The sequence below is a fragment of the Staurois parvus genome, unplaced genomic scaffold (genome assembly GCF_062004578.1).
Source record: "Staurois parvus isolate SC_StPar_1 unplaced genomic scaffold, SC_StPar_1.0 ptg000132l, whole genome shotgun sequence".
Taxonomy (NCBI): Eukaryota; Metazoa; Chordata; class Amphibia; order Anura; family Ranidae; genus Staurois; species Staurois parvus.
The window spans coordinates 8318261-8335094 of NW_028317928.1; the positions used below are offsets into that span (position 1 = coordinate 8318261).

General features: G+C 44.2%; 1 protein-coding gene across 1 annotated transcript; it reads left to right on the forward strand.

Annotated features, from left to right (window-relative positions):
* Positions 1-900: 900 nt before the first annotated feature.
* On the forward strand, positions 901-15427 carry LOC149466296 (uncharacterized). The gene is made up of 8 exons (XM_089672944.1): positions 901-978; positions 1322-1429; positions 1776-1873; positions 1961-2072; positions 2349-2444; positions 7053-7150; positions 8974-9073; positions 13634-15427. The coding sequence occupies exons 2-8, from the start codon at positions 1396-1398 to the stop codon at positions 14734-14736; spliced, it is 1641 nt and encodes a 546-aa protein (XP_089529070.1). The 5' UTR covers positions 901-978; positions 1322-1395; the 3' UTR covers positions 14737-15427.
* Positions 15428-16834: the final 1407 nt, after the last annotated feature.

Below are 16834 nucleotides of genomic sequence, written 5' to 3' on the forward strand. Positions count from 1 at the left end.
CTCTCCAGGCTGCGCTCATCCCTCCTGCTTGTGCACCTTTTTCTTCCACACTTTTCCCTTCCACATAACTTTCTATTAATGTGCTTTGATACAGCACTTTGGGAACATCCAACTTCTTTTGCAATTACCTTTTGAGGCTTTCCCTCCTTATGGAGGGTGTCAATGATGGTTTTATGCACAACTGTCAGGTCAGCAGTCTTTCCCATGATTGTGATTCCTACTGAACCAGACTGAGAGACCATTTAAAGGCTCAGGAACCCTTTGCAGGTGTTATGGCTTAATTAGCTGATTAGAGTGGGACACTTTGAGCGGAGAATATTGCACCTTTTCACAATATTCTAATTTTCTGAGATTGTGGATTTGGGGTTTTCATGAGCTGTAAGCCATAATCATCACAACTATGACAAATCACGGTTTGAACTATCTTGCTTTGCATGTAATGAGTCTATGTCATATATTAGTTTCACCTTTTAAGTTGCATTACTGAAATAAATGAACTTTTGCACAATATTCAAATTTTTCGAGTTTCACCTGTATATGCAAAAGCAGCCCTGGCAGCAAAAAGGTTAAACACACTTCCTTTGATGGGAGCTATGGTGAGAACAAGAGCCTGCAGGGAAGAGTTTATTGCCAGATCCGCCACTAGAGGGTACTGGAGAGGAGGCAGTGTCCTCACTGCAGGAGAAGCAGTGTCCATTTTGTCATAGCCCAGTTTACTTTTGTCTGCTTATTACTCATTCCAGCTGTATATACTTTATTCACTAAGGAGTGTTTTATAACCAAAATGTCCTAAAACATTTACTAATTTAAAGTTTTGTTGTATTTGAGGGGGAAAAAGGTATTTTTATGTGTTGGCTACATTTTAATAAATCAAAGAGGTGGCCATTTTCTTGTAGATCAGGAAAGGCAGTTTCAATGGTTAAAGAAACTTCCTTGTGGGGGTGTGAGGCTGGAGAGTATGTGCCCAGTAAGGAGAAGGTAATAATGTCATTATGAGAGAAGGGGGTCCCAGCACTGTGTGTGGACTGGATGGGGGGATCATGTCACCTCCACAAATCCTCATATTCCTGTTAGTCCTCTGATGTGTAGATGGTCATGGTCAGTTCTGATGGTACTGGGGCGTATTCTCTAGAAAGCCGCAAACTGCTTATTTTGATAAATACAACTATCAAGGTTTGCAGCTCCTGCAGGTTTTTAGTAGAAAGCAGTTCGGTGGTTCTGGTTTCTACATGCTCTATAAGGATCTTCTGTATATTATACGGACTCGAGTTTTCTAGGATATTATTAAATATTTTTATGGAATTTTAATGATTTGTTGCAGTGAAAACTTTACAAACCACCCATACCAAGGAGTGGGACTATCTAGAAGGACACAAGGATCTGTAGAAGGACGTCATGATGGAGAACCGGCAGCCCCTCACATCATCGGGTAAGAGGAGACCTTCATTTCTTGCAAAGGACAGAAGAGTATTGAGGATCCACCTAGATACACACATCCTCTGATTAGGGATGAGCTTAGGTGAGTTCAGATCCTTGTCCAAACCCACGTAGTCAAGCCCGTCTGGAAGCCGTCACCTGTACTGGTCCAAACATCTGTAGCTGGGGCACTCTCCTTCGGGTTAGGGAATACCTCGGCCATTTATGATTGGCTCAGTACAGGTGAGAGCTTCCCAACAGGCTCAACCAGGTGGGTTTGGACAAGTATCTGAACGTGCTCAAATTCATCCTTACTAAAGACATAGAAATAATGTATTCAGTGTGTGTGTTTCCTACAGATGGATCCAGTAACAGAAATCCCCCAGAGAGATGTCCCCGTCCTCTGTATTCCTGGGACTCCACACAGGAACATCAGGAGATCCCTCAGGAGGATGAGGTAGGTGGGACTCAATATCTTAAGCAATATTCATTGTACAAAGACTTACTTAATAATTTAATATCTGTATTGTTTTATATTTGAAAGGATGAAAATTTGATTACTATTAAAGTTGAAGTGAAGGAGGAAGCAGAAGAACCTTATGTAGAGGGTGAAGAGCCATGTATGGAGGAGGAGATCCCTCCAGAGATCAGCACAGGTTAGGAATAAACACTAAATCCAGAGAACAGTCCCAGATCCTCCTTGTTCAGTCACTACAACCATCTCTTCTTCCCCCCCCTCCTCTGTCAGTAGACAGTAATGGGGGGACAGTATGTGCCCAGTGGGGGAGTCAGGAGCCATCAGCCTCTATTACACTCCGGCTCTCCTCCTCACATCATGTCATTGAGATGTGACCAGTCTCCCCCCTCACACACTCTCTGGGGTCTCTCATACATCTCAGTACAGGGGGCTTCACTCTCATCTTTATTCACAGACCCTGGAGACACTCAGAGAGATGTAAAAGATGAAGAGGAGGAAGAAGGACATGTGAGGATCAAAGAGGAAGAAACTTTTATGGAGATCAGTGCAGGTAATTAAAGTGGTATTACATTTCTTTTTTTTACTTGACTTTTTTTTTTCATCACATAGGGAACACAAAGTCCCCTATGTGATGATTTTTAGGTTTACTGACACAGAGCTCTTGTCCAAAAATGCCTCCTAGGAGTAACTGTCAGTCTTCCCATCATGCCTTTTAAATACAGATTATATATTTTAATGGCTGGTTGGTCCTGTACCATTATTCTCCTGTTTTGTTATTATCAGGTAAAATGGATATTAAAGGAAAAGTAGGGCCAAAGCTCTTTTGGCCCTACTTCTCTTGTGGGCCATAGTAGTGCACTTAGTTTTGCACCCCTGTGACCCATATTCAGCCAACCGCAGACTAAATTTCGCTGTGGGATGACATCACTCAATCAGTCCAAACTCTGGAGGGATCCCGACTTTAATATCAAGGTCTACCCAAATTCCTGACCTGCAGCTGGCTCAATCATTCAGCATGTCGCTGATAATCTGAGCCAGCTGCTCCCATCCCCTGCACAGCCCAGTGCTCCAATGAGCACTGAAGGGGCAGAACAGAGAGCTTGTGACTGAGAGTTACCGGTTCTATACTCACTGAAGACCAAGAACTTGTGTTATATTTTCTTTAAATCCCACACTTCACCTTTAAAGCGCAATTCCAGCAAATAGCAAGACCTTTCCAAAGGGGTCCCCCTGCAGTGTAAGGGTTAAATGCTCATTATGTCTAGGGGTAGAGGAACTGGCATTATTATTTGCTCTGTCTTCTGTGCTGGCTCTGCCCCCCCCTTCCTGAAGCCCTGGGCTGTAGATGGTCAGCGTCATCACGTAAATTGCAGGCCATTAACCCTAGCATTGTACATGGTGGAGGCAAGCACATGACCGAGGCTGTAGGCCATAGCTTAGGAGGCTGTGGGGGACCGGTTGTACTGCTGAAGGGACTATGCTGAAGTGGGGAACGAGTATTCTCTTTATTCTGGCACCCCTAGACATAACAAGCATTTAACCCTTGCAGTGCTTGGGCCCCACTGCAAGGGTACATTTTCTTTTCTAATTACTGGAGTTGGGTATAAACTCCTTAACACTGGCCATATGAATATATGTGGCAACATAACAATGGGTTTTAACCCCAGGCTGCCACTTATATGCGTATAGCTAGTGTCACTATTTGGCCTCAGGCTAAGTAGGGCAGGAGATCCATTTGCCTTGGTGTTGCAGTAAACCTCAGCTGGAACTTCAAAACTATACTCGCATAATTGTCCTTGTGTGATTGCATAATAAATCTTACTGCACTGAACCTTCTGATGCTAGAGCTATATGGTGGGGGGGTTTATTAGCTCAGTCATGTTATGGCTTGGTGTTCCACAAATGGTCCAGGAAGACCACAGCTGGAGCCCTAAAGCAATGCCTGCAGAACTGTCCTCGTGTGATTGCATGACCAATGTTTCTTCTATTGCTAGAGCTAGATGGGTGAGGAGCTTAGTAGCTCAGTCATGTGTTGGCTTGGTGTTCCTACACGGTCAGGAGTAGACTGTGGCTGCAGTTTCAAAACCATACCTGGACCATTGTTATTGGGAGATTACCGGATCAGTGTTACTGCAATGACCCCTCTAATGCCGGAGCTACATGGGGAGGGGGTTTAGTAGCTCTGCCATGTCATGGCTTGGTGCCCCTAAAACAGTCAGGGGTAGATTTTGGCTGGAGTTTAAAACTATACCAGCCCATTGGCCTTTGTGTGATTGTATAAGTATTACTGCACTGACTATTCTAAGGTTGAAGGTACATTGTCAGTTTCTTTAGTTCAATCACACCCTTAAAATGACCAGCAATTAATTGTTAGGAGTAGCTATGGATTGTTAAAGCAGACCTTCCTTCATCCTCTATACTATAAATGCTGTAATACTAGCCATACCCCTCCATTTTACACATTTGGAAGTTTTTGTTTTTTAAGGGGGTGGTGATTGGGGTTGCAACTGCCTTTTCTCCAGGTACCTTCTTCCATTTCCTGATTCTTTCTTAGGAGAGGATGACGTTACACTAGGTCCCATCCACCCAGGGTGGACCCAGTACTTGTAGGTGCTGCTTTTTTGGAACTCAGGTGAAGTACCCCTTTTAAGCAGAGGGAACAAAAGGGTATAAGCTACACAGGTATCATGCCTTAACAATCGATTGGAACGTTCCACAACCATGCCAGATTATTCAAACAACCATATGGTTTCTCTGGAGATTCCCCTGGTTTGTCGTCAATTGACCTCCCATTTGATGGTGCCTACATAGTTCCAGGGCAAGCACAGCTTGGTAAAGTCAGCAATTAGACACCAATTATCTTTTTAGAACACTGTAAGGAGGGTTAGTCTTTGCACTGACCACCAATTAATTGGTTTAAACAGGGGTTTATGAGACCAGAGAACTATTTCAAAGGGTTCCTCAAGAGAAAAATGGTTGAGAATGGTTGTCATAGAGCATGGTTTCTCAACCAGCGTTCCTTCAGAGGTTGCTAGGGGTTTCTTGAGCAAGGACTTATTTTTGCCTCTCTGATAAGTTCCCACTGACACCAATGTTTTTTTTTAGCTATCTATAAGGGGGTAGTTCTTCCCAATGACCACAAGTGTAAGGAGCATTCTTCCCACTGACCATCACACTAATGTATAAGAAGTTGTAGGTACAGTGCCTTGAAAAATTATTCATACCCCTTGAAATTTTCCACATTTTGTCATGTTATAACCAAAAACGTAAGTTATTATTATTGCTACAGGTACTTATATAGTGCCGTCAATTTACGCTGCGCTTTACATATATATTGTATATTCACATCAGTCCCTCACCCTCAAGGGACATACAATCTAAGGTAATGTATTTTATTGGGATTTTATGTGATAGACCAACACAAAGTGGCACATAATTGTGAAGTGGAAGGAAAATGAGAAATGGTTTTCAACATTTTTTACAAATATCTGAAAAGTGTGGCGTGCATTTGTATTCAGCCCGCTTTACTCTGATACCCCTAACAAAAATCGAATGGATTGCCTTCATAAGTCGCTTAATTAGTAAATAGAGTCCACATGTGTGTCATGTAATCTCAGTATAAGTACAGCTGATCTGTGAAGCCCTCAGAGGTTTGTTAGAGAACATTAGTGAACAAAAAGCATCATGAATGCCAAGGAACACACAAGACAGGTCAGGGATAAAGTTGTGGAGAAGTTTAAAGCAGGGTCATGTTATAAAAAAATATCGCAGGCTTTGACCATCTCATAGAACACTGTTCAATCTATTATCTGAAAATGGAAAGAGTATGGCACAACTGAAAACCTACCAAGACATGGCCGTCCACCTAAACTGACTGGCAAGGAGAGCATTCATCAGAGAAACAGCCAAGAGGCCCATGGGAACTCTGGTGGAGCTGCAGAGAGCCACAGCTCAGGTCTGGAAATCTGTCCACAGGACAACTATTAGTCGTGCACTCCACAAATCTGACCTTTATGGAAGAGTGGCAAGAAGAAAGCCATTGTTGAAAGAAAGCCATAAGAAGTCCTGTTTGCAGTTTGCGAGAAGCCATGTTGGAGACACAGCAAACGTGGAAGAAGGGGCTCTGGTCAGATGAGACCAAAATTAAACTTTTTGGCCTAAAAGCAAAATGCTATGTGTGGTGGAAAACCTAACACTGCGCATCCCCCTGAACACACCATCCCCACAGTGGAACATGGTGGTGGCAGCATCATGTTGTGGGGATGCTTTTCTTCAGCAGGGACAGGGAAGCTGGTCAGAGTTGATGGGAAGAAGGATGGAGCCAATTACAGGGCAATCTTAGAAGAAAACCTGTTGGAGTCTACAAAAGACTTGAGACCGGGGCGGAGGTTCCCCTTCCAGCAGGACAATGACCCGAAACATCCAGCCAGACCTACAATGGAATGGTTTAGATCAGAGCATATTCATGTTTTAGAATGGCCCAGTCAGAGTCCAGACCGAAATCCAATAAAGAATCTGTGGCAAGACTTGAAAATTGCTTTTCCCAGACGCTGTCCATTCAATCTGAGAGAGCTTGAGCGATTCTTCAAAGAATGGGCAGAAATGTCCCTCTCTAGATTTGCAAAGAGACATCCCCAAAAAGACTTGCAGCTGGAATTGCAGGGAAAGGGGTCCTACAAATATTGACTCCGTGGGGCTGAATACAAATGCCGCCACACTTTTCACAAATTTATTAGTCAAAAATGTTGAAAACCATTTGTCATTTTCCTTCCACTTCACAATTATGTGCCACTTTGTGTTGGTCTATCACATCCAATCCCAATAAAATACATTTATGTTTTTGGTTGTAACATGACAACATGGGGAACATTTCAAGGGGGAGGAAGACTTCTACAAGGGGGAAGAAGACTTCTTCAAAGGGGAGGAAGACTTCTTCAAGGCGCTGTATAGTCATTTATAGCAGGGGTTCCCTGAGACCGGAAAGTTATCTCAAGGGTTCCTCTGTGCTGAAAAGGTTGAGAAAATCTGCCATAGATGGTCAAGTGAAAGGTCTGATTGGCTGTTCCTTCACAATGTATGTGTATGTATTTTCTTACAGTAATAAATACAGTTCTGTTTTATTATTTCACTTATATGATTGTATGTGAATTTCTTAAAGGTACATCTGATAACCAAAATCCCTCAGAGAGATTTCCTCATTCTCTGTATTCCCCGGATTCCCCACAGGAACATCAGGAGATCTCTGAAGAAGATCAGGTAGATTAAATGGAGGGTTTTAAACCACCATGCTACTCTGCTTCTCCTTGTAAAGCTAGTGAAGGTTAGAGAGGAACGTAACAGTTTACTATTCTTAATCTGGCCATAAATGGATCAAAATTTATCCGATTCAGCAGGGACTGTGTGACTTTCGTTCCACCACCACCACCCAACCCAGGGGCCTACTTACTTTAAAGCAGAATTCCAGGATTTACCCAACCCGCTGCCACACCATTTTAAGAACATGTGTTTGATTAATTACCCTAGAAAACATGAAGTGAAGTGAATTTATGACTTGGGGTGGCAAAATGAAAATTCTTTTTTTGGTTTTTTGTTTGATTGATAAATATGCCCCCGATAAAGACCAATTATTATAGTAGATTAGGCTGTTTGAATCCAGTTGCCAAAAGCATCTCTTCTTATATGACACAGTGATTCTGTCATTAATTAGACGTTCAGTTACTGGACACCCGTGTTTGTTTGTCCTGTTGTAATAATCTTTTTTGTGGTCAACTTTCTTTGCTTCCTGGAGATCCTACAGATTGTTCTCCAGCCAGGGGTGAACGACGTCTGTTCCTCCCTGCATTGTCCAGATACAAACAAACTAGCTTCACTTCTTATATCCAACAAGCTTAGTAGTACTTTGGTACATCACTTCACTGCCAGACCCTCTCCTACTCTTTCGCCATGCAATGCTATTAGAGCAAAACGCGTTGAAGGAATAGGAGAAGGACTGGCGGTGAAGCAGTGTGCCACCATCTGGCCCTGTGAGTTAAGAACAGCTTAAAGTGTTACTAAACCCCGGACCCTGCATTCACTATATTTGCTCTCCCCGTACCCTGCATTCACTATAGCCGCTCTCCCTGGACTCTGCATTCACAATATCCGCTCTCCCTGGACCCTGCATTCACTATTTCCACTCTCCCTGGACCCTGCATTCACTATATGTGGTCTCCCCAAACCCTGCATTCACTATATCCGCTCTCCCCGGACCCTGCATTCACTATATCCGCTCTCCCTGGACCCTGCATTCACTATATCTGGTCTCCCCGGACCCTGCTTTCACTATATCTGGTCTCCCCGGACCCTGCATTCACTATATCCGGTTTCCCCGGACCCTGCATTCACTATATCCGGTTTCCCCGGACCCTGCATTCACTATATCCGCTCTCCCCGGACCCTGCATTCACTATATCTGGTCTCCCACAGTACACAGAACATGGAAATGCAATTATTTTAGTAAATATAAACTACTAAATCCCTTTTCTCATCAGCAGTATATAGCAGTCTTGTGACTATTATCAGTGTCCAGCAGAGCACATGTTAAAGCTTGTAGGAGGAGTTTTCATTTTGCTGTAGGAGGATGCAGAACCCCTGACCTCTGTCTGGACAGTGCTCATTGGCCCTGTGCTTATCACACGCACTCTCTCAAGAAAAACCCTCTCTAGCAATACACACCAAACTGAGTGACTCCACGCGATATGTTTTATCAGGAGATAAGAAGGGGGACACTGGAAAAAGGGGAGGATCAGAGAAGACAGGATCAAACAGCCTTTTTATACAATGCAGAGGATTAACCTCTTAGGTTCCACAATGAGTATAACAAGCATGCTTTACTGCATATGCTGACTGATATTACTGTTGTGTATTTTGCAACACTTTTAGTCAATTCCTTTGTTTGTATCTGGATGCTTCGGGAAGGAATAGGTCCTGGGGATGGTGAGGCTATTTGTATGTAGGTAATGGAGGTTGATCTGGCATGCAAGACTAAGCTTGTTATACAACCACTTGCTTTATTGTTTGGATCATTTTGTGTTACTCAGGATGAAAGTTTCATCAAAGTTGAAGTAAAAGATGAAGATCCATATGTGAGAGGCGACGAGTCGTGGAAGGAGGAAGAACTCCCTCCAGAGATCAGTGCAGGTGAGCAATAAATACTAAATACAGAAATATGTGACAGGTACTCGTGTGTGCACCTATCCTTCCCAGCAAAAGACGTGCCCCATACTTCCAGCTGCCAGGTTTACTTAAAGCGCTAACCAATGGATACTGACAAAAAGATCATAAAAGCAGACATGGAGCCAAATGAATCAATCCCACACAACGTGGGTATTGTGGTACAACTGTCCGGTAAAAATGTCTGACATGTTTCAGGAATCGAACTCCCTTTCTCAAAGCTTAGCTGATAGGCTGCACTGATGAGGTGGCACTGATGGGCACTGATAGGCTGCATTAATGGGCACTGAAAGGCTGCTTTGATGGGCACTAGTAAGGCAGCAGTGATGGGCACTGAGAGGCTGCATTGATAAGCTGCACTAATGGGCACTGATGAGGCTGCACTGATGGGCTCTGATGAGGCGGCACCGATAGGCTGCATTATTGGGCACTAAGGAGGCTGCGCTGATGAGGTGGCACTGATGGGTAGTGATAAGCGGCACTGGTGGGCAATGATTTGCACTGATGAGGATGCACTGATGGGCAATGATGGGACTGCACTGATGGGCACTGATAGGCTGCATTGATGGGCACTGATAGGCTGCACTGATGGGCACTGATAGGCTGCTTTGATGGGCACTGATAAGGCTTCACTGATGGGCACTAAGGAGGCTGCGCTGATGAGGTGGCACTGATGAGTAATGATAGGCGGCACTGGTGGGCATAGATTGGCAGTGATGAGGCTGCACTGATGGGCAATGATGGGACTGCACTGATAGGTTGCATTAATGGGCACTGATGAGGCTGCACTGATGGGCTCTGATGAGGTGGCACTGATAGGCTGCATTATTGAGCACTGATAGGCTGCACTGATGGGCACTAAGGAGGCTGCGCTGATGAGGTGGCACTGATGGGTAGTGATAGGCACAACTGGTGGGCATTAATTAGCATTGATGAGGCGGCACTGATGGGCAATGATGGGACTGCACTGATGGGCACTAAGGAGGCTGCGCTGATGAGGTGGCACTGATGGGTAGTGATAGGCAGCACTGGTGGGCATTAATTGGCACTGATGAGGCTGCATTAATGGGCACCGATAGGCTGCACTGATGGGCACTGATGAGGCTGCACTGATTGGCATTGATAGGCTGCACTGATGGGCACTGATAGGCTGACGTGTTTCGGGAATCGAACTCCCTTTCTTAAACCTTAGCTTAGAGAAAGGGAGTTTGACTCCCGAAATGTGTCAACCATTCTAACCAGGGCTGTTGTACCACAGGACCCCCCTTGTGTGGGATTGATTCATTTGGCTCCATGTCTGCTTTCATGATCTTTTTGTGAGTATCCATTTGTTACGTTTTTATTTAGTGTATTTGTTACAACGGTAATGTACAAGGAGAGTGCGCCCTTTTGCGTTTTTCTTTTCTTGGTACCAAGATTTCCCAATCTTTAGAGGGCTGCACCTCAACAAGTGACAGATACCGTTTTTCTATGTGGAGCATGAAGATTTGAGCGCTGGTGATGATTTTATTTTGATTTATTAAAGATTAAATAAACTCTAAACAAAAAGCAGGAAAAAGAAAAAACAATTTTCTCCTGCTAGACAAAGGCATAATGTGCTGGCACACATCGCATACTAGCCCAATATGAAGGACTTACCTTAAAACAAAGCCTTCGAGTGGCACGCTGTCACTACTGCAGAGGCTTCCGTCTTCCTTCCGGGTTTTTGCAGGCTGCGGCTGCTTGATTGGCCAAGCCACGATGACGTCACTCATGTGCATTCGCTTGGAGTCTCGGCCGCCGCACAAAGCTCTGAAGGAACAGCATGGGTATGCTGTTCCTTCAGAGCGCATTTGCTGGTGATGTAACCGGCTGCCGCTCGCTAGAATATCTCCTAAACGATGCATAGTAGATATTCATTTTATCATCAGGTAAGGCTCACTGTAGGTAAAAATAATAAATGAGCGTTTGCTACAACTTTGACCACTTCAATACCGGGTACTTTCACCCCCTTCCTGCCCAGGCCATTTTCAGCTTTCCGCTGTCGCACTTAGAATGACAATTGCGCGATCAGGCAACACTGCAGCCAGATGACATTTTATCATTTTTTTTATACAGGTAAAGCTTTCTTTTGTTGGTATTTTTTATTTTTTGCTAAACAAATGAAAAAAAAATTACCAAAAATTGTGAAATAAAAAAACCATTTTCTTTGTTTTTGTTATAAAATTTTGCAAACAAGTAAATTTTCTTCTTTACTGATGTGCGATGATGAGATGGCACTGATAGGCTGCACTGATGAGGTGGCACTGATGGGCACTGATAGGCTGCATTGATGGGTACTAATACGCTGCACTGATGGACACTGATGAGGCTGCACTGATAGGCTGCATGATTGCGCACTGTTAAGGCTGCGCTGATGGGCACTGATGAGGCTGCACTGATATGCACTAATGAGGCTGCACTGATGAGGTGGCACTGATGGGTACTGATAGGTGGCACTGGTGGGCATTGATTGGCACTGATGAGGCTGCACTGATGGGCAATGATGGGACTGCACTGATAGGCTCATTAATGGGCACTAATAAGCTGCACTGATGAGGCTGCATTGATGTGCACTGATGAGGCTGCATTGATGGGTAATGATGAGGCTGCACTGATAGACACTGATGAGACTGCACTGACGAGGTGGCACAGATGGGTACTGATAGGCGGCACAGATGGGCATTGATTGGCACTGATGAGGCTGCACTGGTGCAGCTGCACTGATGGGCACTGGTAGTATGCATTAATGGGCACTGATAGGCTGCACTGATGGGTACTGATGAGGCTACACTGATGTGGTGGCACTAATGGGCCCTGCAAAGCTGCACTGATGGAGCTGCAATGATGCTCGGTGCCCTTATTACCAGTATCCACAATGGGCTGACAGCTTTGACAGGTATCGGCTGTCTCTTCCTCACACAGGCACAGCGTGTGAGAAAAAGACTGCGGATAACTGGCAAGTCTATTTACATGTGATTGGGCACAGCTGATCACATGGTAAAGGGCCACTGTGATTGGCCCTTTACCGTGATCTGTGATCAGCTGTGTCCAATGGACCCATATTGGTGATCCTCGATGTGCTGGTGACATTTTCCCTTGCTGATTCTGTTCGGTTCCAGCCAATGGTCGCTGCACCACCCACTTATACACACAGCTATTTTTAACACAGGAACGTGTAGGTTTGGATTGTACACATGCAAAGGACACAGCGGTCGCAGAACGCACCTGATGCGTGCCACGTTCTGGGAAGACCTCTGTAGACGCCCTCCCAGAACAAGAGAACTGTGCTGTAGCCGTCTTTCGGCTATAGCGCGGTATTAAAGTACTTTTAAAAAATTTAAATTTTTGTTCTGTGGGTATAGTCAGGAGAGAACGAGATAAAAATAAGATATGTAATGGAAACAGTAAAATGTCGTTAGTAAGTTAGTAGATTAACCAGTTCCCAACCGTGCTATAGCCGAAGGACGGCTACAGTGCGGCTGTCTGGTTCTGGGACTACATCCATGGATGTCATTCCAGAACAGGCCCCCTGCGTGCACCCACGCCGCCGGTGATCACTGTGTCCTACAGACACAGCTGATCACGTCATACGGTAAAAGGTCAATCACGGTGACCTTTTACCACGTGATCAGCTGTGTCCAATGACTCAGCAGATCACCGAGTAACTACAGTTGCCGGTTATCAGCGTGAGGAAAGTACTGCCGATAACGGCAATTGTCAGCGAAGGGATCGGTACTGATCATCAGGGCACTTATGATCAGTGCCCTGATGATCAGTGCCCAGCAGTGCTGCCCACCTGTTCCACCCACCTGTGCCCATCAGTGCCGCCCACCTGTGCCCTGCAGTGCCACCCACCTGTGCTCATCAGTGCCACCCAGCAGTGCCCTGCAGTGCCACCCACCTGTGCCCATCAGTGCCACCCACCTGTGCTCATCAGTGCCACCCACCTGTGCCCAGCAGTGCCACCCAGCAGTGCCCTGCAGTGCCACCCAGCAGTGCTCATCAGTGCCACCCACCTGTGCACATCAGTGCCAGCTCATCAGTGCCACCTATCAATGCCTCCTATCAGTGCTGCCTATCCATGCCACCTCATCAGTGCCCATCAGTGCTGCCTATCAGTGCCCATCAGTGTTGCCTATCAGTGCAGCCTCATCAACGCACATCAGTAAAGGAGAAAAATTACCTGTTTGCAAAACTTTATAATAGAAAAACTAATTTTTTTCAAATTTTTTGCTCTTTTTGTTTATAGTGCAAAACATAAAACCCTCAGCAGCAATTTAATACTACCAAAAGAAAGCTCTATTTGTGTGAAAAAAATGATAAAAATGTCATATGGGTAGTGTTGCATGACCGCACAATTGTCATTCAAAGTGCGACAGCGCTGAAAGCTGGCCTGGGCAGGAAGGGGATAGAAGTGCCCGGTAGGCGAGGGGTTAAATGTCAGCTTCAAAATTGGTCATTTTTGTTGGAGATTGGAGTCTTTTTAAATGTTCTTCTACCCCTCAGATGGACGGTATAGAAGGTACAGTCTGAAGAAACATCCTGCTTCACCTTTGAATGGGGAGATAGAAGATGATGACATCCCAGCAGAATCTTCAGGAAGAAACCACGTGACCCTGTGTTCACATCGGGCACGTCACAGTGCAGATCCTGAAGAAGGGGAAACCTTCCTGCGTTCTAAACCTGGTGACTCTTATGACCAGAGAGCGGTCCTCCATGCACCACAGAGACTTCACCAAAACAAGAAGCCCTTTCCGTGTTCTGAGTGCGGGAAATGTTTTTCTCAGAAACAGCAACTCGTTAGGCACCAGAAAACTCATTCGGCCGAGCAGCCATTTTCCTGTTCGGAGTGCGGGAAATGTTTCACCGAAAAATGGATGTTGGCAAAACATCAGAACAGTCACTCCGGAGAGAAGCCGTTTTCATGCTCTGAATGCGGGAGATGTTTTTCCCACAGAAGAAATCTCGCCTCGCACCAGATGACTCATACAGGAGAGAGGCCATTTTCCTGTTCGGAGTGTGGGAAATGTTTTTCCCAAAAGTCCACCCTGACCACCCATGAAAAAATTCACACGGGGGTGAAGCCGTATTCCTGCTCCGAATGCGGGAAATCTTTCTCCCATAAATCTTCCCTTATTGGGCATGAAAAAGTCCACACGGGAGAGAAGCCGTTTTCATGTACAGAGTGCGGTAAGCGTTTTTCCCTAAAATCAAATCTCATAGCACATGAAAAAGTTCACACGGGGGAAAGGCCATTTTCATGCGTCAAATGCGGTAAAAGTTTTTCCATGAAGTCCAACCTTCTCAAGCATGAAAAGGTTCACACAGGGGAGAAGCCATATCCATGCCAGGAATGCGGAAAAGGTTTCACCGATAGAACCCACCTTATTTTACATCAGAGAACTCACACGGGCGAGAAGCCCTTTTCCTGTAACGATTGTGGTAAATGCTTTTCTCGGAAATCGAATCTTCTCGAACACGAAAAAGTTCACAGAGGGGAGAAGCCGTTTTCCTGTGAGTGTGGGAAACGGTTCTCAAAGAAGTCCTCCTTTATGTCACATCTTAGTTCCCACAGGGAGGACCTTCCTTTGTTGGAGGATGGAAGCTGAATTTGGTGTCTTGTGTTTATAAGGATGGAAAGGAACCTCTTGTATTTGAATCGGGTGAAAGTTGTGTGAAAACATTGATAAACAGACCACCAAAGTGTATTGAGCTTTGACTTGCCCCACAGCTGAATACTATGGGAAAGTCCACCTTGAGATGAACTTGGCTTTACTACCAAGCCTGTACCATGCTTACCATGCCTTAAACTGGTCAACCACCATTGGACATCATACATCCATTATAAAACACATATCGAATATCTGACCTAGTGCTAGTAAATCGATAAATAAAACCTCCTCCCAGTTCTATACAAAACTCATAATAAATCCAATCAGTCACTATATTGCCAAAAGTATTGGGACAGCCAAAAGTTGAATTCCTTTTTTTTCTTAGCAAGTAAGCTCACGTCCAGGCAAAGCACCTACTTGATCATCCTGTGGGATCCGATGGTCTTCGTCTTCAGAACCTGAAAAATATACAGGACCGAGACATCCGTCTTTTATATTTCCATGACTTGGTGCCCCTGTAGGAAATATACACAGAGCTGTTGAAGGAGAACGTCGCTTTGTCCATCCAGAACAACTGTTCACAGTAAAGGGACTCTGCATGGTACTCAAAATATAGAGACTAATATATCCTGTAAAAAATGGTAGTATTTATTGTACATCCTATTAAAAGTACACTATAATGGCAAAAGTATTGGTCACATATATAGTTACATAGTTAGTCTGGCTGAAAAAAGACAAAAGTCCATCCAGTTCAACCATTAAAAAAAAAAAGAAAGTTATAATCCTATACCCACAGTTGATCCAGAGGAAGGCAAAAAAACCCCAGCAAAGCATGATCCAATTTGCTCCTGCAGGGAAAAAAAATCCTTCCTGATTCTCTGAGAGGCAATCGGATATTCCCTGGATCAACTTTACCTATAAATGTTAGTATCCAGTTATATTCTGTGTATCCAAGAAAGAATCCAGGACTTTCCAACAGCAATCCACTGAGCTGGCCAGAACCAACTCTTGAGGGAGTCTATTCCACATTTTTACAGCTCTTACTGTGAAGAAACCTTTCTGTGTTTGGAGATTATATTTCTTTTCCTCCAGATGTAAAGAGCGCCCCCTTGTCCTCTGTGATGACCTCAGGGTGAATAGCTCTACACTGAGTTCACTATATGAACCACTGATGTATTTATACATGGAGATCATATCCCCCCTTGTGTATTATACATTGAGATCATATCCCCCCTTATGTATTATACATGGAGATCATATCCCCCCTTATGTATTATACATGGAGATCATATCCCCCCTTATGTATTATACATGGAGATCATATCCCCCCTTATGTATTATACATGGAGATCATATCCCCCCCTTATGTATTATACATGGAGATCATATCCCCCCCTTATGTATTATACATGGAGATCATATCCCCCCCTTATGTATTATACATGGAGATCATATCCCCCCCTTATGTATTATACATGGAGATCATATCCCCCTTATGTATTATACATGGAGATCGTATCCCCCTTATGTATTATACATGGAGATCGTATCCCCCTTATGTATTATACATGGAGATCGTATCCCCCTTATGTATTATACATGGAGATCATATCCCCCCTTATGTATTATACATGGAGATCATATCCCCCCTTATGTTTTATACATGGAGATCATATCCCCCCTTATGTATTATACATGGTGATCATATCCCCCCTTATGTATTATACATGGAGATCATATCCCCCCTTATGTATTATACATGGTGATCATATCCCCCCTTATGTATTATACATGGAGATCATATCCCCCCTTATGTATTATACATGGTGATCATATCCCCCCTTATGTATTATACATGGAGATCATATCCCCCCTTATTTATTATACATGGAGATCATATCCCCCCTTATGTATTATACATGGAGATCATATCCCCCCTTATGTATTATACATGGAGATCATATCCCCCCCTTATGTATTATACATGGAGATCATATCCCCCTTATGTATTATACATTGAGATCATATCCCCCCTTATGTATTATACATGGAGATCATATCCCCCTTATGTATTATACATGGAGATCATATCCCC